Genomic DNA, 21,861 nt, shown 5'->3' on the forward strand with positions numbered 1-21,861 from the left:
TCTAGAACGAAACATTGTGATCACATAACACCAATCCTGAAAGCACTACACTGGCTTCCTACTTATTTCCGGGTTCATTTCAAGGTGAGAGAGCTTACCTTTAGATCCCTTCATGGCTTGGACTGCCTCTTTACATGAACCCATGTAAAATGTCCATATCTTATACCAGCGTTTGCTGGCATTTTAATCCTGTAACAGGTACAGACAGCAGTGGCATGATCCTGAACTTTCTCAGTCCCTATTATTCGGAATGATCTTCTTAAATTGTGAGGAAGGCTCCTTCCCTCCCAGAATTTTTATGGTGTACAAGACTGAGCATTTTACAAGGGCTTGTGGGTAAACTGTGCTATTGGAACATTTTACAAGTGTGTGATGTGTATTCTGTTGCCTACCCTGAGTACCTATACTTGGGGAAAAGATGGTTCTATAAATATTTTAATAAATACATTAAAACCAATAATATATCCTTTTAGATAACCTTCATCACTATCTTCCAAAGGCCTATTTCCCTGTCTAAAACCATCCATGCCAAAAAAAAAAGGTTGAGATCAAAACATCCTTCGTAGAATACAGAAACCTAAAAAAATGGTAACAAAAACTAACATGGGCATGAAAACTACATTACAGATAAACTGCACAGGTTTTAATATTATTTTGATTCTTCCAACAAACAGTTTTACTAATAAAAAAAATTCACATACTGGGTCATCAGGATTGTATTGGATGACATACTCTATCTGGCCATTGGGACCGTCATCTATGTCTGTGGCACCATTGTTCCCAGAGAATCCTGTAAAGATGGTGGTTCCAACTGGAGTTAACTGCAACAACAAAAATGACATGCAAACTTAGGAAAGAAACGCTAAATAATGTTTTAAAGTCAAAATGAGGTTGGTTAATTTGTTGACAATGTTACTGTGTTGAACAAGATTGCACTTTCCACTGTTCTACTCTTTAACAACTCGAAGGAAGTTTTAATCACATAATAGTCCTGTATATCTTAAATGAATTACACTGCTTACACTGCTTAGTTTCAAAGGATATATAGGTATGTGGAATCCAAGGCTAAGCACCCTCCAGTCCTCAATTGTTAAATTTTCAGAGATATAGGGAGATTGAAGCAAGAATGGCCTGGCTCTGCCTCCCAACAGCAAAGCTTTCAGCCTGTGTTGACCAAAATATCTCAAGAACTAAGGTTTAGGCCCAGGATCTCATGAGATTTAGGTAAGAAGTTGAAACAGGGTGAATAAAGCTCATGTTCCCACCAATCAAATGTTTAGTTCTGGCAGCAGGCAGCACAACCGAGTTTATTTACTTTTATTATGTCCCACCTTTCTCTCCAATGGTTCAGCAAAAAGGAACACTGATCCCCTTGATGAAGCTTGTACAGAGAAACATACAGGGGTTCTACATGACAATAAAGCTGTCACTGGTCATCAATTCTCCTTTTTTGGCTTGGTCGAAAAATACCACCATTAGGGAGAAAATGATAAGGTGCCAAGGATGGCCATCTCAGCTGAGAGGAAGATAGTGAGACATTCATAGGTCGGGAACAGTCAAATGTCATTCTGCAGTCTATTGGAATTCAGTTACGGTACAACAATGGGGTTGCAGTGGTGCTACAATGGGGAATATTCCTCACTCCTATTTCTATCTTTTAAAATTTAAAATATTTTATTTTTTATAAATATAAACAGAACAGGGGGGAAACCATATCTTGACAACTAGGGTAGCCAACCTCCAGGTACTAGCTGGAGATCTCCTGCTATCACAACTCCAGAGATCAGTTCACCTGGAGAAAATGGCCACTTTGGCCATTGGACTCTATGGCACTGAAGTCCCTCCACTCCCCAAACCCCATCCTCCTCAGGCTCCTCCCCAAAAACCTCCTGCTTGTGGTGAAGAGGGACCTGGCAGCCCTATTGACAACAATTATGATTACAACAAATGAAAAAGATAAGTAAAAGTATACATATACTATAATAAACAGTGATATAATGAACAATAAACAATAAATAATAGCAACAATAATGATCGGTAAGTAGTGATATAATAATAAGCATTACATGGTTATTTATCACAATAATAAATCTGAGCATAAATTTCATAAGATACCCTATACAATTCTTGATAAACACAATAATAATGTTAGACAATATTATGAGATGAATTGTGATGAAATTATAATTACAAAGGCTAGCAGTGGTGATTACTATTATAAATCTAAACATAAATTTCTAAAAATACTTCACGAATGTTAAAAATTGAGTTCATATATTATTACCATCTAGCCATAATATACTTAGATGTTTCCCCCCTTTTAACAGCTTTTCAAAACAATATAACAAAAGGATTATTAGTAATTCATATATATCATTTCAATAACCTCCTTCTTTGCTCTCCATTTTTAAAGAATAACATAAGTAGTATGCTTTCCATTTGTCTTGAAATTTGTTGATTAGTCTATTATTCACACAGGTCATTAATTTTGCCATTACTCTTTATTCAGCTAGTTTACTTTCCCAGTCCTCCTGGCATTGACACTCTTCTGCTTTCCATTTTGTTACAAATGTGACTCTGGCCGCCGTTATCATATATCAAAACAATCCTTACAAATTTTTTTGAATATTTTTTGGCAGAATGCCCAATAGCAATATGCTCTTGGCTTCCATGGCAAATTTAATTATTTAAAAATTTTGGCATTAATTTCTTTCCTTTTTTGTGTGTGGTCTTTTTGCACATCCACCACATCGGACAAAGGGTGCCATCCACCTCTTTACATTTCCACCATTTCCCTTTATAGTTCTTGTCCATCTTCTCAATATCCTTTAGGGTAATATACCACCAATAAAACACCTTATATCAATTTTCTCTTATCTGTATCTGAAGAAGTGAGCTGTGACTCACGAAAGCTGAAACCCTGCCAGAAATTTTGTTAGTCTTTAAGGTGCTACTGGACTCTTGCCATTTTCTCATATGTTTCACTAGCTGTAAATTTTATATCTTTCATCCATAAGGTTGGAGATATATCTACATTGTATCTCTATGGAGCCATGGGGCGAACACTGCAAAGATACGTTGCAAAGATCACAGTAAAGATTCTGAACACAGCCACTTTGACAATGCATTTCAGAGGAGGAGGATGGGGTGACCCCTTCCAGACCCCATAACTCTGGACCCCCTGACCCATCATTACCAAACTTGGGGTTTTTGAAAGGAGAGTCCCTTCTAACTACCCTGAAAATTTGGGGCCTCTAGCTGCAAAAATGCCCCCATGGAAAGGCGTTCCTAATAAAGCCGAATTTTCGGGAATTGCAAATTTGGCTTTGCCAACCTCCCAGATTTTGCTGATTTGGTAAACCCAAACCAGAAATTTACTGAAATGGCATTTATTCGGTATTTTTTCAGTTTGGGTTTTACCGAATCAACAGCCCTAATCTACTTCTGAAAAAAAAAATTCTACCCCACAGCTGGCAACCCTAACCCTAAGGCCATCCTGAAGAGACAGTAAGAGCACAGAAGCAGAAATCCTAAAAAAGGAGGAAATTATAATGAACACGTGGCCTCTGTCAGGTTTTGGGGCGGAGCCTAAGGAGCGCAGGATTTGGGGAGGGGAGGGACTTCAATGCCATAGAGTCCAATTGCCAAAGCAGCCATTTTCTCCAGATGAACAGATCTCTATCGGCTGGAGATCAGTTGTAATAGCAGATCTCCAGCTAGTATCTGGAGGTTGGCAACCCTACCTCTAGGCCCACAGTTCATTACAGCTCCCTTCAAGGATGCAATTGGATCAGTTAATGTGTAACAACTATATGTTAACTAAGGCAGTGTTGCTGATGTCATGCACTTATTACACAAAAGGCATCACAAGTTTCAGTGGAAAAGATGGCCTGTAAATAAAGTAAATCCATCAATTAATGAAATTATAGTGACCTTTTCTTGAACTCTCTCCTTCCATTCTGACTTGAAAACAGTTACTACAGTTACATAAAACACACAGAGAAGTCACTGAAAATTCTTTCAGGCTCAAGGAAGGAGCTGTCTTGCTTCGATTTTGAAAGCTGCCCTTTTTCCTTTCAGCAAGTTAAACACTATTCTCAAAGCAAACAAGATATATCGGAAGAACAGAACTAGTTTGTTTGCAGATAGCGTTTCGGAGAGAGATGAATAGGGTGTACTGTGTATTTTCCTAAAAGCCAGTCTTTATTACCTATACTTGTGGAGTATTTTATCAGGGACTGTTATTATTTGTTTTTGCTTGCCACTGGCCTTTGGCAATGGGGGAAACTAAAACTATTTTGGGCAAACTGAATGTAGAAAGAGAGAAATGAACGGCTGTCTCTCGAACACACACAAACACACGCACAGAAGTCTAATTAACTGCTTTCATAAACCTGTCCCCATAGAGATAATTATTGCATCATCTGTGCACAAGACTCATTGGTGTATGATGTAGGAGAATATCAAAAAGATGAGAAAAAAAATTTCATCTGAGATAAGCGTTGGCTAAAGCTAGAGCAGAATAATTAAATAATTTCCTACTAAGGACTACTTTTTCAGCTTAAGCAATGAACCCCAGTAGAATCTGACTGACACTGGGGCCTGGGGGTGGGAATTCAAAAGGCAGAGAGCAGCAATTGAAAGTTCTTCTAGGAAGAGGTCTACAAAAGGCTGGCAGAAACTTGCCAAAGTAGAAAGTCTGACAGCAACTTCTTTCTACTATTTTTAATACCTGAATTCAATAAATTAGACTGAACTGACTTTATACCACATGCAACGCTTAGGAGAATCTTGATCTTGCCTCAGGGCACTCCAGCTGCCCTGCTGTGAACTAAAACTGTGGCCTGCCTTCCCTTAGGGCCCATGTTCACATTGCCTTAATTAATTACTGGGATAAGTTGAAGAATTCTCTCTCTGCTCATCGTTCTGGGCAATGCTTTACCCAGCACCAGAAAGCCACCTTCTGGGTTACTAGTTATCACAGGCTTTTCTGTTGACGCCTGTTGACGCCCAGGGCTTTCCTCTGGATGGGTTGAAAACACAGGACCAGATATTTAATACAGATGCCGCCTTTGTCAGGGGTATCGTTATTAGCTCCAGATATTCTCCATGGTTTAAACGGCTAAAGCAGGGTCACATTAGAACTTATTTGTCCAGCATCACCTTCCGCAAACTTAAAGAAGCCTTTACAGCCCTCAGACAACAATGTCAAACAATGACAACTGCCATGTTAGTGGGCCATTATCAGCATACACAAGTTGCTCAACAAGTGTATATCTCTGGGGCCTTGGGACTGGGGGACCTTCCTCATTATGTCTTCTCTTGTGACCTTTATTTGATTCCCAGGGACAGGTTTCTTGCAGCCATTCTAGCTAGGTTAGCCCAGAATTCAGTAGTTGGCAAAATCATTTATCTTTTGGCTGAAGAGAATCACTATACCAGTGATGGCGAACCTTTTAGAGACCGAGTGCCCAAACAGCATCCCCAAACCCACTTATTTATTGCAAAGTGCCAACACGGCAATTTAACGTGAAACCTGAGGTTTTAGTTTAGAAAAAAACAACTCATACATTAACATCTCCACTTCATCCAATGCTAGCAGAGTCGCTCTGCACAGGATCACGCATCCGGACGGTCTCCGGGGGTGTGTGTCCCTCACCTTATAGAGCGCGTAGTGCAGGTACAGGTAAGGGGTGTGTCGCTGGAAGTCGCGCAGGGTTTCGGCTGGTGGGTAGCAGAGCTGGAAGACAGGCAGGCCGCGCTTGCAGCGCCGCAGGCAGGAGGCGGGCCACAGGACACGCCCGAAGAGCTCCAGCTCAGCCAGCCCCTCATCCGGCTTGGCGCCGGGGCCCGGCTCTCCAAAGGCTGGCTCCCCGAGCCAGGGCTTCCCTGGCGCCTTGCCGCCAGTGCACTCCTGGTGGCAGTGTACCTCGCTGTTGCTCAGCAGGCAGTGGAGGCGCAGGCTGGCCTCCAGGGTGCAGACGCTCTCCTTCCAGTCCTCATCCTTGTACTGCTCCAGCGCATAGGCGCGCTGCAGCGGCAGCAGCTCAGCCGCCGGGAAGCCATGGAAGCTGTACTTCTCGTACTGCGCGCCGGCCAGGGCGGCCAGCAGCAGCGGCAGCAGCAGCAGCCCCCGTCTTCGCCGCTCCATGCCCGCCCCACCGCCGCCTGCTGCTGCTCCGGAGTCACTCAGCCACTCAGAGGCCCATTGGGAGGCTTTGGGAAACAAGAGAAAGGAAGGTGGGAGGCAGGCCTGGGCGGATCCCGCAGGGTCTTAGTGCGGCCGGCAGGCAAGGGGAGGGACCAAATGGCCAAAAAGTACGGGAGGTTTTGCCTTGGATTTGCAACTCTTTAGATGTGCTGGGGTGACGGCACACATGCCCACAGAGAGGGCTCTGTGTGCTCCCTCTGGTACGCGTGCCATAGGTTCGCCACCACTGATCTATACGGTGTTGCTGTATGCATTCGCAGCCAAGAAGATTCATGCTACATTCTCGCCTTGATGCAATCTAGGTTACACCCTGGTCCTGACAATTTTAAAACTGTTTATAAACTTGCTTTATTGTTATATTTATTATTGCCTGAGCAGTTTTTTTTATTATATTGTTATAGCCTTTGGCCTTACAAAATACATTTTATCTACCTATCTTCAACATGCATAGGATTGCCAGGTCCCTCTTTGCCACCGGCGGGAGGTTTTTGGGGCAGAACCTGAGGAGGATGGGGTTTGGGGAGGGGAGGGACTTCAATGCCATAGAGTCCAATTTCCAGAGCGGCCATTTTCTCCAGGTAAACTGATCCCTATCAGCTGGAGATCTGTTGTAATAGCAGAAGTTCTCCAGCTAGTACCTGGAGGTTGGCTAATCTCCTATTAAGGAAAAATATCCCAACACGCAGCCACTTCCAATTCTTTTGTTATTTTTATATTTTTCCCATGCTTAGTATCTCTTTAAATACCAGTTCACAAAGTTTTTATAACACGATTATCAATACTAAATCACCATAGACAAAATAGATAAATGTCCACAATGTCCTGCAATCCAAGTCCTCAAAGAGAAATGACAGATGTCTTGCTGCACAGTGTCGTCTTGCAATATGTCTTCTAAAAGTCAGCTGACAAGCTGACCAATAGGATTCCTCTTTTGCACAGCCGTTTAACAATCCATACTCAGTATCCACCGTAGTGAATATATGCAGGCTAATGCAATGATACTATGACAAGCAACCGGTTAATGCCTTGTTTCGCTGGATTTCTGCTTCTTCAGATAATTACAATTTCCTCTAAAAATACATAATAGTATAGATAATATAATGCTCCTTAAATTTATCAATTATAAAAATATAATATAATTATATATAAGTATTATTTTACCAATATTAATATCCTCTTACCCGATCACAATTTTGTGAGTCAAAGTTCCATGCTCATGAGCCTTATAGGCACCTTAGATTCCTAAGCTTAACTGTACTATTTTAAAGATCATTCAACTTCCTTGTCAAAGGTAAGTATTCTGTTGTACTTAACATTCACTGCAGCCCTAAACTATGATCTACCCCATGGGATTCACAATTATAACTATGGATATGTCCTATAATATCTAGCACTCATTTACAAAGATGTCTCCATGTCACTTATATTGTCAGGCTACTTCTCTTTTGCATTGTATAAATTCATACAGGTGATATCATTTCATTTCACAGGTACACCAAGGGATAATTCCATCTTAATTGTGATTTTTCAAGGTTATCATTGGTAAAATAATACTAATATATAATTATATTATATTTTTATAATTGATAAATGTAAGGAGCATTATATTATCTATACTATTATGTATTTTTAGAGGAAATTGTAATTATCTGAAGAAGCAAAAATCCAGCGAAACAAGGCATTACTTAATTTACTTTACTTTATACTTCATGTAACATCTTGATTATTTTCAGAACTATTGCAATGGCAGCCAAGTGTTTCCTTAACTCCTGAAAAAGGAATTCAGTTCTCACTAGGCAGAGAGACATAAGGGGTATTTGCTGTCTTTGTATTTTCTGAGGAACACAACCATTTTATAGCCTCTTGTTCATAAAAAGCTGGGTGTCACTGGATACCAACATCAGCTGTGCATTTAACATCTATATTACAAGGATTTTACATCATGTCATGAAGCTTCTTCCATTTCAAACTTTTTTTTGGTAACATTCAGCCTGAAGAAGAGTTTTGGAGAACTCAGAAGCTTGCACACTATTAAACATTATTTGATTGGTCCTAATAAAGGTATTCTCTGGATTGTGTTCTGTTTTTCCCCCTTTTGAACCAGCATGACTGACAACTTTTTTTCTACTACTTTTACCTGACAAAGGGAACTTTAATGCTCGAAAGCCTATATCTTTAATGCTCGAAAGCCTAAATCTTGTTAGTCTATATTACAGTGATGGCGAACCTTTTAGAGACCGAATGCCCAAACTGCAACCCAAAACCCACTTATTTATTGCCAAGTGCCAATACGGCAATTTAACCTGAATACTGAGGTTTTCGTTTAGAAAAAACAACTCATACATTCACATATTTTGTGTTAAAAGAAAAACACAATAACAGAACTTTCAATGATACAAACAACTTTTTATAGAAAGGTAAAAGTTTGCATTTGGCATGCATCTCTCCAGGACTCGTCCTCTGCTCAACCACCGGACATTATTGTACATAAGTAAACAATTATACTGTGCCTGAACCTCCTCAAGAAGTGCTTGAAACTGTCGACAATTCAGAGCACGAGCCATGATGTAATTCACCATTTTTGTGACATCTTTGAGGACATCGTCAAATTTTTTTGAACAATTAATGTGATTTTTGCTGTTGTGTGCATGCTGATAATTTGTCTACCCTTGGCTCATACTTTGTAAGTTTGAGAGCAACACATGCAGCACTCAGGTCATCTGTTAGCCTGTTTCTGGTTTCAGATTTGATATAATTCAAAGCTGAAAACAGCTGCTCACAAGCATAAGATGATCCAAACAAAGTAAGGAAAGCAATCCCAAGTGCTTTCATTGACTTAAAATTATTTGGCAGAGAATTCCACACTTTAAGGATTTCATTTTCAGAACTAACTGTGCTGTCCTTTGGCATCCCTTCTATCTTCTCAAGTGTTTCACGCAGGTCATAAAATTTATTTTTCCGGATAGAGCTTTCTTGAAATTCTATTAGCTCCATTTCCAGATTTTCCGGCTGCAGCTCAGCTGAGAAAGAGGGAGGGGGCCAGCGCAGGCTTGGGGAGCATGGGCTTGGGGAGAAGGAGCACCGCTCGCAGCGCCCTCACCCTGGCATCATGGCACAGCCCTAGGCAGACGCAACGAGTCTGCACGTGCCCACAGAGAGGGCTTGGTGTGATGGCTGCGGCACGCAAGCCATAGGTTCGCCAACACGGGTCTATAAGGTGCTAATGGACTCAACTTTAGCCGTGTCAATAGGGTTGCCAGCTCCAATTAGGGAAATACCTGGAGATTTGGGGGGTGGAGCCTAAGGAGGGTGGGGTTTGGAGAGGGGAGGGACATCAATGCCCTAGAGTCCAATTGCCAAAGTGGCCATTTTCTCCATGGGAACTGATCTCTGTCACCTGGAGATCAGTTGTAATAGTGGGAGATCTCCAGCCACCACCTGGAGGTTGTCAGGAAATAACAGCAGAAAGGCAATAATACTGCTAGTATATGCAAAAGATAAGTGTTGTTAAAGGTAACAAAGTTAGGCAGTTTACAATACACATACTGTACAATACAATGCAACAATGTGCAGAGAAGCAAATGCAATTCAAAAGTCCAAGTAGAAAGGTGGGTATTAGGACCAAATCAGTATATAAAGCTGGACTTTTATAGGAGCCACCAAGGCAAATGACGACGTGCTATGTAGCTTTCGTTCCTGGACATTAATTTCTGTGTATAAGTTCCCTTGACCTGTATCAAGAGTGCAAAAGTACAGGGATCCGGTATTCTTCCTGTTTTGATTAAGAATCTTCCTCAGGATACAACATGGTCTGCTCTATAGCCAGTTCACAGGTTGGAGTGAGAGAGTATCCACCACCTGGAGGTTGGCAACCCTACCTGTCAAGGAGTACTAATGGTGCCTGTGTGTGCCTCCCCCACCTCTCAGTATGGATGGATATATTGAGGATGTTTAATTACAGTAGAAACCTTCCTTGACTAAAGCCACAATTCTAAGCAAACGTGTTAGGGGGCAAGTCCCATTGAACTCCACAGGATTTACTTCTGAGTATACATAGGAGTTTACTGAAAATAACTATTTTCTCAACCCAGTAATCTGTGAAAACAATATTGCCTGCAGGGCTCTACAAACATGCTTGCCAAGTTACAAGTAATAGCCAGAACTTTAATTCTGGTTGTCAGCAGGAAAAGCTTCTAGAGTACTCCAGGAGCAACTATTTACTAAAAAGGCATCAGCAGCACAGAAAACAGTTTGCCTCTCTGCAAATAAAACCCAGATTATGTTGAGATGGACCATCAATGTCATATTCACTACCAAAACACAAACACACTGCTTAGAATCCCCCTATAAAGCTACCTCACTAGGTGTGGGCACAAAAGGGACATTCTTGGGGCCAAAGCAGATGTGATATGGGCCACAGGTGAAGAGCTCACCCATGTAAGCATTCCATGTTTGCCCCATCCCATTTAAATGCACTAAAAATATGGAAGACTCATGCACATTTAGAGGGACAATACTGCCTGATCACTAGTGTGCCAACTCTATGCATGAAAGGTCTGATAAGTGCATTTAAAGACGATGACCCATTTTTGCCTCTTTGAAGCAAAAAAAAAAAAAGCTTCTGGCTACTACAAACAGTGGTTGGTTATCAAGCTAGGCACATTTTTGGGCCCTGGATTGTTCCTGGATTGCTCACAACGTCATCAGTATTGAACGTCCCCTTTTCACGAGAAAGTTCCAATTAAAGTATGCTGTCTGTATTTCGTCAGTGTGATTTCTTGGTTATTGTTTTCAGACTTGTTGCTAACTAGCACTCATTTGGACTGACTATGATACATACGCCCAAGGGATTAAGGCACATAACTAAGTCTCTCGATTCCACCACACCATCTCAAATTATGGCTATAATCTAGGTGTGGTTCCCCCCCCCTTTTAAAAACTTAATGAAACATGTGCACCAAGCAAATATCCTTTTCTCTCTTAAAGCCTTTTAGGACAAGAAAAGCTCCCCCCCTCTCACTGTGGAATAAATACACAAGGAAGGCTTGGTAGTGAAGAGTTACAAACTTAGCGCCATCAAAATGTCAGAACTTGGAAGTTACATATTCTCTTGGGAATCACCAAGGTTGATTAAGTAAGTAATTTCCTAGTCTTCCTACAATATATTTGGGGACCAGAGGAGGCATTAAAGCCCAAACCTTCCTTCAAGAGGAAAATAAAATTAATAGGTGGTCAAACTACAGCTGTACGAAGGCACTCTCTTTAAAGGCCTGTTAGAAAATCACATCATCAGAAAGTGTGTGTGTGTGTGTGTGTGGGGATTACACTAGCTTTATCTTTAGAAAAAGCTGCCCACCAGCTCAGGTCTCCTTCAAGCAGGCTAACAAAATTCAGACGAGCCTTCCAAGAGTGCATAACCTCCACTGTGCTTTAAATGTAGTAAAATAAAATGTGTGTCCTTTGCCCCTAAGCATTAATGCCAGCAAGTCTTCTTGAAATGTCTCTCTAACAACGACTGGGACAATCACTAGCATCATCCATTCTGGGCATGGATTTACTGATGGGTCATGGTTTTTTTTGGGGGGGGATGAGTTGGGGTTCAGGTCTTAAGTTGCTCATTCTTAGAAGAATCACTTTTCAAACAGCCCAATCCTAAGAGGGTGGTAGATATTGACGGCCGGGGACGGTGCAGCCAAGCTGTCTCCTGAGAGGCATCCCAGGCTGTAAATAAAAATAAAAACTCTACTTGTCCAAAACCCCCGTGAAACTCTCATATTGAGTTTTGTGGGGCTACGCCAGCTATTTTTCAGGCATAACTTGATGCCTGCAAAATGGCACATTCCTGGGGCTAAAGGGCTTGTGTGGCGTAGTGGCTAAGAGCGGTGGACTCAAATCTGGAGAACTGGGCTTGATTCCCCACTCCTCCACATCAGCAGCGGACTCTAATCTGGTGAACCGGGTTGGTGAAGCCAGCTGACCTTGCAGTGGGTGACCTTGCAGTTCTCATAGCTCTCTTGGCGGTCTCTCAGCCCCACCTACTTCACAATGTGTCTGTTGTGGGGAGAGGACAGGGAGGAGATTGTAAGAAGGTTTGATTCTCCTTAAAAGGTAGAAAAAATCACCATACAAAAACCAACTCCTCTTCTTCTGCCACCGCCACCACTGCTGCCACCACTTTGGATGGTGCAAATGGCACAGATGCTGGCGCCGGGACACGCTGGCTCCTTAGCAGCTCCGTCTCCCTTTAAGATTGCACGGAAAGTGCTGAAAATATGAGCTAAGCCATTTAGTTTGGAGCTTTTTCACTAGTTTAGTGTGAGGACTATAAAATCATATGCAGAAAGATGTCAACTGCAAAACCAAGAAAATAACCAAGAACACATTCATTTATTTTATTTTATTCTACTTATACCCTGCCCCTTCCTAACCCAAGTCGGGCTCTAAGGTCTCTATATAATGGTCTCTATGGTAGGAATGTGCATTTTAATATTTCCAGTCCAAATACTTATCCACAATTTACTTTATTGGTTCCAGGCCCGTTTTCCTTCCATTTAACAGGTTTTATGGGTGATGGGGAAGTGGGGGGGGGGGAGAGGCAACTCTCCTGAACATTGGGATTAGACACTGAGGGTGCACTCTCTGCCCAGTCATGATGATTCTGTCATGATGGCTCTCTGAGCATGACAAAAGGATAAAAAGCAGGCCTGCCCTGCAGCTTGGCTCCATTTCAGGACTAGATTTTTGGGAGTCCTGGTGGTGCTTGGTGCTGCTCTGGTCTGTGCCTTGCCTGATGCTGCCTGTCTGGGAAGGCCTTCTTCTGTCCCTAGACATCTTCAGGACTGGTTTGTTCACAATGGACTTTGCTTTACAATATTATTTAAAATATTATTTCAAGTTTTCCCAATTTTGTTGTTATTTTTGTCTGGTTGTAGTGTGTGTGTGGGGAGATCCTCTGATTTCTTTCTGATACTTTAAAAGCAGCAGATCCCACTGGGGGGATCTGGGTTTGCGGACCCGCGGGGGGGGGGAGGAGCGGAGTGAACAGGGGGCTGGATCCCACTTACCGGTGGCCGCGGCCGATCTGGGCGGCAGCGCCATTCCAGGCGGTGGGGCGACGGCATGAGTGGCCCAGAGCCCCCCGGGCGGCCCCCACGGAGGGAGAGGGCGGGCCCGGGTCCTATGTGTGGTGGCCGGGAGGCACAATGGCAGCTGCCAGCTCCCATCCACCCCACGGCCGCCCCCGCCCCCTCACGGTGTTTTGGCGGACTCTGCCGGGGGTCACGGGACCCTCCCCGGTCCAATGGGGTCCGTGCCGGCAGGCCAGGGGGGATAAAATGTGCCCCCCCTGGCCGCGGCCATTCTTTCCCCTCTACGCCACTTGTCCCGCCCACCCTCCCCTTGTTTATGGGGTTTGTTGGGTTATCTGTCACAACTAATGGCTGGCGGTTTGGGCATGGGGCCGGATCCAGTTTGGGGAAAAGACGGCCTGCGGGCCCCGCTTCCCATTCTGGGGACCCTAATAAGGGGTTTTGGGGGGAGGCCTGGAATGGTTAAGCCTGTCTCAGGGGCTGCGGTTTGGCCTCCTCCCAAGTAGCAGTGGACCACAGTTGGCTGCCGCCTACGTGGGTCCCGGCATACTGCCATCTCAGGCTGCGCCCAGCAGGCGGGTTGGGCGCAGGGTGTGATCAGCTGACAGACGGGTCAGCTGATCCCTGGATCCCGCCCCTCATGCTTGCTAATGCCTAACGCTGTAATCAATAAAGTTGTGGCCTGTTTACTCCAGCTATTGCGTACTAGTCATTCTTGGGTAAGACCACGCCTTTCGGTCACCAGGGTATGGGTGGCCCCTGGGGTGGTCGTGACCCCCCTTTCCCCCCTGTTTCGTTTCCCCCCCATAGGGCTGGGGCCGCAAATAGCTTTCCTTGGTTTTGTATTGCACTTTTTTAAAGGGTTTAAAACACTTGTGCTGTTTTGTTGGGTTTTCTTCTCTTGGCTTGTTTTAGAATTTTTAATTGGTTTGCATTTTCTTTGTTTCTAAAAAGTTTTAAATATTTTAAGTGTCTGTGCTTGAGAGGAGGAGTTTCCAAGCTGGATTCTGGTTTGAAACTAGTTCTCTTGGGCTTGCCTCACTGGCTCTGGGTTCTGCTTGGCTTCTGTGGTTTGACACTGCTTCTGTTGGGCTTACAACAGTATTCCTTGATTAGGTTGGTTTGTCTTGGATTCTCTGGTTTGACACTGGTTGTTTTGGGCTTGTCACATTGGGCCATGGTACTGCTGGGATTCTCTAGCTCATTGTTGGTTCTGTTGGTCTTGTTGGTTCTGTTTGCATTTTGAAACTTTTGGCCAGTTGATGCTCTTGGCTTCTTTGCCTTGGAAAAAGCATGGAATTTACCCCCCCCCCCAAAGAAGCAAGGAAGACAAGTGGGATGACTGGGGGTACTTTGTTCAGGGACCTGAAGAATTAGACCCCTTGATCTAGTTCGTTTGAACTTGGGGGTCTTTAATGGACAGACTAGGCTCCCAGACTAGGACAGACTAGGCTCCCAGACTAGGCCAGACTAGGCTCCCAGTAATTTTGGTGTCATCTGCTTGAAAAGTTAAGATCTCTCATACTATTCACTACATGGAGCTGCTATCTCATAGTTGTTGTCTGATTTTCAGCCTGGTGTTGTGGTTAAAATGACAACATTCAAGTAGACAATACTTTATGTAAGAGAATATTTCATATAATATACCATGAAATACAGAAAATGGCTTTTCAAGAAACAGAGTGGAACAGCCAGCTGATATAATGGTGGTTCTGTGAGGTTTCTTCTCACATCTGCTATGAACTTGAAGCAAAGTTAAACTAGTCCTGACCAAAATCCACAGTGGCAACAGCTATTGTTTAATGAAAAATAATGGATTCTCTACAGCACGTAGCACTGCTGCATCAATTAATTCCTGCTTTACTGTATACTATAATAAGCAACCACTACATTTTCGTAATCAGTCCTGAGATGACAAAACTGACATAGTGCTATAGATATATGGAGCGGTCTTATGACATCCTTTGTCACACAAAATTGCCTTCCTACCAATTTCCTTCTGACAGTATACTGCAAAATAGCTTGTGAACTATTGCCCTTTTCCTAGGGTAGAGAATATTAGGCAAAGCTGTTCAAAAAAAGAAAAAAAAGCAGGGGAGGGGGAGAACTCAGAGGCTCTCTCTACTTATCATGGTTAGGGGAAAAAATAAAAAGGAGGTATGCTTTGCAGCACAGTGGAGTATTTTTAAAAAATAAAAATATGGCTGTTCATGTTCTCCCTTCAATTATCAGCCAAATTAGGGTGTTGACAGATATAATACAACAGCCGAATACCAAAGATCCTTGATTATCTAAACACAAACTGGTTCAGTGCAAATGCATGAAAGTTATTGTCGGTATTTATATAAACAGCTTGGACATCTCATACCAGCACTGAGAAATGGATCAAGTAATGTTCTTAGAAGTAACAAACGTGGGGATGTATATTATTTATTTTAAAGCTTCACTGCCTCACCTTTTGATCCGTCAACCTTTAAGGCTGATTACAGCGAACCTATAACTGTTGTACATTAAAACAATACAGAAAGATGGCTTTGTATGGAGCATGGCTCCTGGCTCATCTCTTGGTGGTGGAGTGACAAACAGAGATGTGAGGTTAGGGGACCATGAACACATACATGAACACATGAAGCTGCCTTATACTGAATCAGACTCTTGGTCCATCGAAGTCAGTATCATCTAAGACTGGCAGCGGCTCTCCAGGGTCTCAAGGTAGAGATCTTTCACATCACCTACTTGCCTAGTCCCTTTAACTGGAGATGCTGGGGATTGAACCTGGGACCTTCTGCATGCCAAGCTGATGTTCTACCACTGAGCCACAGCCCCTCCCCAAAACAAACAAACAAGTTGTGGCCTAAGGCATTAAAGAATGTTCTTGTAAGTGTATAGGAGATAGTAAAGTCATGAACACATGAAGCTGCCTTATACGGAATCAGACCCTTGGTCCATCAAAGTCAGTATCATCTACTCAGATTGGCAGCGGCTCTCCAGGGTGTCAGGCTGAGGTCTTTCACATCACCTACTTGTCTAGTCCCATTAACTGGAGATGCCAGGGACTGAACCTGGGACCTTCTGCATGCCAAGAAGATGCTCTACCATTGAGCCACAGCCCCTTCCACATGATGTTATCAGTACCCCCTCCCCCCCAGCTGTCCAGTGTTCCAGATGCTGTTGCTCTTGGCATAGTGAGCCTGCAGGAAACAGCCAATTTTAAAAGTAAGCTGCAAAGCCGAATGAATTGTAACTGCTGGGGATTAACTTAAATGAAACTAGAGAAAGTCACTTAGAAGACAGCAGGAAATTTTCACCATTGCATATAGTAGACAAGAAGTGTCATCTTTTCCTATCCAGACGCTCAAAATTGCTCAACTGATTTGCATTCAGAAGATTATTTGGACCCCATGGGGTCCAGTTTGATTTGACAAAAACTGTTGATGGAGAGTACATTCAAATTCTAAGGACCCCAAAGTCTGACTCAGCAAATTGGCTCCTTTGTGACATAATAGCAGCTAAGCTAGCAACAGCCTAAGTTCCATCCCTACCTGCACAGATCTACTATGACATCAGAACCACTTGCTACCAGATTACATTAACTTTTCACTATTGTCTAAGTAAACTGATCTTATGTTTGACATCCTAAAACTAAGAATGCTTTCTTGGAAGTCAGCCCCATTAATTAGAACCGAGTAGGATTTTGAATAGACCTGCTTAGGAGCTCACTGTCTTGAAGCTAACAATTGCCTCATGAAATTTTTATGACTTTGCTTTTTTTCTTAATAAAAAGTGCAATCATTTTAACTTCCATTAAAGAATACCTCCAAAAACACAAAAGGTTACAAGTACACATAAACACACTCATTTCAGTGGAACTGTGGCCAAAGATTCTAGCCAGTCCTTATCATTACCCTCTCCCTCTCTCATAATACTAGAATGTGGGGTCATCTGATGAAGCTGGAGGATGACAGATTCAAAACAGATAAAAGGAAGTATTTCTTCACACAACACATAGTTAAATTGTGGAACTCCCTGCCCCAGGATGTGGTGATGGCTGCCAACTTGGAAGACTTTAAGAGGGGAGTGGACATGTTCATGGAGGAGGGGGCTATTCATGGCTTCTAGTAAAAATGGATAATAGTCATGATGCATACCTATTCTCTCCAGGATCAGAGGAGTATGCTATTGTATTAGGAGCTGTGGAAGACAGGCAGGACAATGCTGCTGCAGTCATCTTCTTTGTGGGCTTCCTAGAGGCACCTGGTTGGCCACTGTGTGTAAAGACTGCTGGACTTGATGAACCTTGGTCTGATCCACCATCGTCTTCCTTATGTTCTTAGAAGATATCTGGCAAACATTACTGGATTGTGTCCAAAAGGTCACCAAGAAACATACCTAGCTTCCTTCAGTCTTTCCTCATACGACTTGTTTACCAGACTACCCTATTCCAGTTTCAATATATCCTTCTTAGCTTATGGCACCCAGAAGACTGGATCCTTGGAGCATTTCTGCAGATAGAAAGATTTCTGCTCTTGCAGCATGATATTCTTGCCTCCCTGCTCCAGCTCAAAATGGCCTTCCAAAAGGAACAGCATTTCAGATATAGGATTTTTGCAGGAGGGGGTGTGTCATGCTCTGTGGATGGAAATCTGTTTTATTTTTTTTGTATCCACTGCAGAGTATTCATGGCTGGCAGGAATTTTGTTTTCACTCTGGTTAGTGAGATATGAAAAGCTGAAGAATGGTCGCAGCTTCAAAGACCTCAGTGACTTCCTACCACATTATCTGAGAAGACATATCATGTTTAAAGCACCTTGGAGAAATTTACACACATGTAGGCTGATTTAATACATCGATTATGATGTTGCTTTGGGTTGCCTCCAAAGATGCCATTTCGCTGATGAGCTGGCACTTCCACTGGTAGAGTTGGGGAGGACAATTTAAGGTGTTTCCCTTTCCCCACCACACTCCCTTTCTTGTCCCCACACTGTTTCTGAGGACCCCCCAGAAGCAGAATTTGGGGGCTTAGTAAACTGTAGCAGGAGGGAAAGCAGAGAAATCCTACATGGCCATTTTCACTTTGCTGGCACTGCTTCAGATCCAACCCTTGGTTTATTCCCCATGCTGATGATTACAATGGCTTTGAAATGAAAATCAGGAACAACACCACATTAAGCAGTTTACTGGCAGTGACTGTTAGAGAATACCCAATCAGAAGTTACTGGAATCCATCAAGGAATCAAAAGGCTCAATGAACAACATATGAACACATGAAGCTGCCTTATACCCTTGGTCCATTGAAATCAGTATTGTCTACTCAGACTGGCAGCGGCTCTCCAGTGTCTCATATAGAGGTCTTTCACATCACCTGCTTGCCTGGTTCCTTTAACTGGAGATGCCAGGGATTGAACCTGGGAGCTTCTTTATATCAAGCAGATGCTCTACCATTGAGCCACAGCCCCTCCCCAACCACATTACAGATTATTTCATTTTTAGGGAATTTTAGTTAATTAACTGTGCCCTTTGATATGTGTTATAAATGCTCATGAGTATTGACAGTGTATTTCATTTATATTGTGGTTATCATAACAAAAACCTTTCTCTATTTAATAAACTGTTCTGCCAGAATCCACTGATCATCTAGACTTGTTAATCTCACTAATCCCTCCATTTGTGTGAGACTAGGAAATTGATTGCAATCAGAAAACAATGAGGTAACAGGATTTCACTCCCACAGCAAAACATTCCAGTTGTACTAGGGTTGCCAACCTCCATGGACTAGCTGGAGATCTCCTGCTTCTACAACTGATCTCCAGCCAATAGCAATCAGTTCACCTGGAGAAAATGAGCACTTTGGACTCTATTGCATTAAAGTCCGTCCCTTCCCCAAAGCCCTGCCCTTCTCAGGCCCCACCCCAAAAACCTCTCGCCGGTGGCGAAGAGCAACCTGGCAACCCTAAGTTGTACAGTTATCAAACTATCAAAGCATCAGGCAAGTTCTGTCTAATATCTAGTGACTGGAAATTGGTAAGGAAGAAGTTGCTCAGTGTAAAGAAAACTTGTAGATAATTTTCAGATATATTTTAAAATGGTCCCCTGCACTAAAAAGAAGTTGCTTATTTCTGTTAGCTGCACGATCCCAAAGAAAAATGAGAGGACTGTTCAGTCAGGGTGACTATTGCCAAGCAGTCTGGTTGTTTTTTTTAAATAATGCAGTCCACAAAAGTCAATTGTTACATTAACTGTAAGACACAGATTTCTTGCCTCTCAAAAAAGAGGATGCACTGTAAATTAAAAAAAAAGAACTTTATCTACATATGGAATGCTTAAGCTTTAGAAACATACTTCAGTAATTTATGTATTAAATTAATCTAATTTCCATTGGATGCATTCATTACTTTCATGACCTGTTCTGAAAATGAATTCCTCAGTTATGGCTTATTAAAATAGATTTTAAAAAATGAATGTAATTGAGGACCCACAAGGCAGAACATAATAAGATTTGCAGGTAATTATTGCATACTAATATGCATCTGACGATGTACACCAACGGAGATTAGTTATTTCAGTACCATAAGGGGAAAAAATGAGTAATTACTTTGAAAGTTAAGGAAACTCACTCTAAAGTATAATTAACAACATAATTGATGCAAATAGTTTTAGACAATATGAGTTTAAATTGTACTAAATTCAGGGCACTCTTCTCAAAAAGGGTTCAAACTAAACACAAGAATAATCTTCCAAAAAGATGAGTATATAATTAACAAAAATTGGGTTATTTCTTCTTTACTACCAATGTTTGAATGCACAAAACTAAGGTAGCATATACTATATTAAATCTTGCACTTAATAGGATAAGAAGCAACTGAATCTGAATTTTCTTCAATAAATCTGCAAATCTGAGCACAGAGGGAGATTTAAACACTACATCAACAAAACACTTCCTCTCAAAATGGAAGATAAGTGAATTCTGTAATGATTTCCTCAAGCAGTTATTATCCAAAACATACCATGGTTGGCTAAAGCTGGCATTGAGACATACTAGGATTTATGGCTGTACAGGCCTGTAATGGATTCATTGACCTTCAGGGCTACCTCATCATAATAAAATTCTTGCAACTACAGAAGAACCAATGATCCAATGGACTATTTAAAGCATATCAATATAAGCGATTTCTTCCCAGCCTCACCTAAGTATTCTGTTCTTTAAGCTAAACATAGCAAGTGCCTTTAACTTGTCCTCATATTACATGCTTCTGAACTATTTATCATCTCTGCTTCTCTCCCTTCAGCTCTTGTCCACTGTGACAAAGTGTGGCTCTGCTTGTATTCCCAGAATGTTTGTAAATTCATTTTATTTTGTGTGTATGTTTGGTGAACATACTGATTCCTTCAAACAATGTCAGTGTTAATCAAACCCATGCTAAGAAGCAGCCCCAGAATAAAACCCACTGACCATGCTGAAGAAGAAATTTATTTGCAGACAATTTGTGACCTATTTAAATGTGTGTAAACTAAGCCATCAAAAACAAGCTGCCCAGTGCTTGATAACGCCCCTATTCTCCTAAGCGGGGAGATTCGGGTTGCCAACCTCCAGGTATCAGCTGGCGATTGCCTGCTATTACAACTGATCTCCAGACGATCGAGATCAGTTCACCTGGAGAAAATGGCCGCTTTGGCAATTGGACTCTATGGCATTGAAGTGCTTCCCCTCCCCAAATCCCTCCCTCCTCAGGCTCTGCCCCAAAAACCTCCCGCCAGTGGTAAAGAGGGACCTAGCAACCCTAGGTGGGCTACGATACAGGAAGAGTGGACTTTGTTTTTCTTAGTGGTTCACAAGTTCTAGAGATCTTGCATTTCCTCATCTATGTTAATAGTTTTATTTATATTAGGAAGCAGACATGCATTTCAAATGATTATAAAATACCTGTTACAACCACTAAATAATAAAGTTAACACACCAAGACTTGTCTGAACAAAATGATACAAAACGAAGTGGAGATTAATATCCCTATTGTCACTATGAACCTATTAAGTAATTGCTTCTCCTCCCAACCATTACATTACCATATACTGACCTGCAGCTAGCTATCATATTAGACATCATTCAGGAACCATTCTGTCAACTATCTCTGCAGGATCAGTAATTTTTTAAAAGCAATATCAAAAGAGAAATTACAGTGTAAAATTCAATTATGTACAAATAAAAGATATTCAATTTCCTCTGATCTTCTCAACTCTCCAGTGTCACGAGATATTATCTAGTCATAAAAGTAACTGATATATGATTCAGTAAATGAAAGAAAAAACTTGGAAATTGATCATCAGTGCCACAAATGCAAATGGATTGGATCCCTCTTGTATGATTAGGGGGCGGGGGGAACCTGCAGACACAATTTTAACTGCTTTTGCCTTTCCCTTGCAGGTCCCCATACACTGAAAAGCTGCTACTGAGGGTTGTATGACCCTTCCAAATATCCTCGTTGTTACCCAAATCCATACTCATGCCAGGCCTGTCAAATGGAGAGCATCTTCTGCTTGTGTTGAACCCAACCTATGTTCTGGGGT

General features: G+C 42.1%; 1 protein-coding gene across 1 annotated transcript in view; it reads right to left on the reverse strand.

The window, feature by feature from the left end:
* PCDH15 (protocadherin related 15) overlaps nt 1-21,861 on the reverse strand; it is a 558,859-nt gene that overhangs the window by 296,282 nt on the left and 240,716 nt on the right. The window contains exon 7 of the mRNA XM_056849418.1: nt 702-821. Within this exon, the coding sequence (XP_056705396.1) occupies nt 702-821 (120 nt within the window). The remainder of the gene's footprint in view (nt 1-701; nt 822-21,861) is intronic.

This window comes from Euleptes europaea, chromosome 5, assembly GCF_029931775.1.
Source record: "Euleptes europaea isolate rEulEur1 chromosome 5, rEulEur1.hap1, whole genome shotgun sequence".
In the NCBI taxonomy this organism is placed as follows: Eukaryota; Metazoa; Chordata; class Lepidosauria; order Squamata; family Sphaerodactylidae; genus Euleptes; species Euleptes europaea.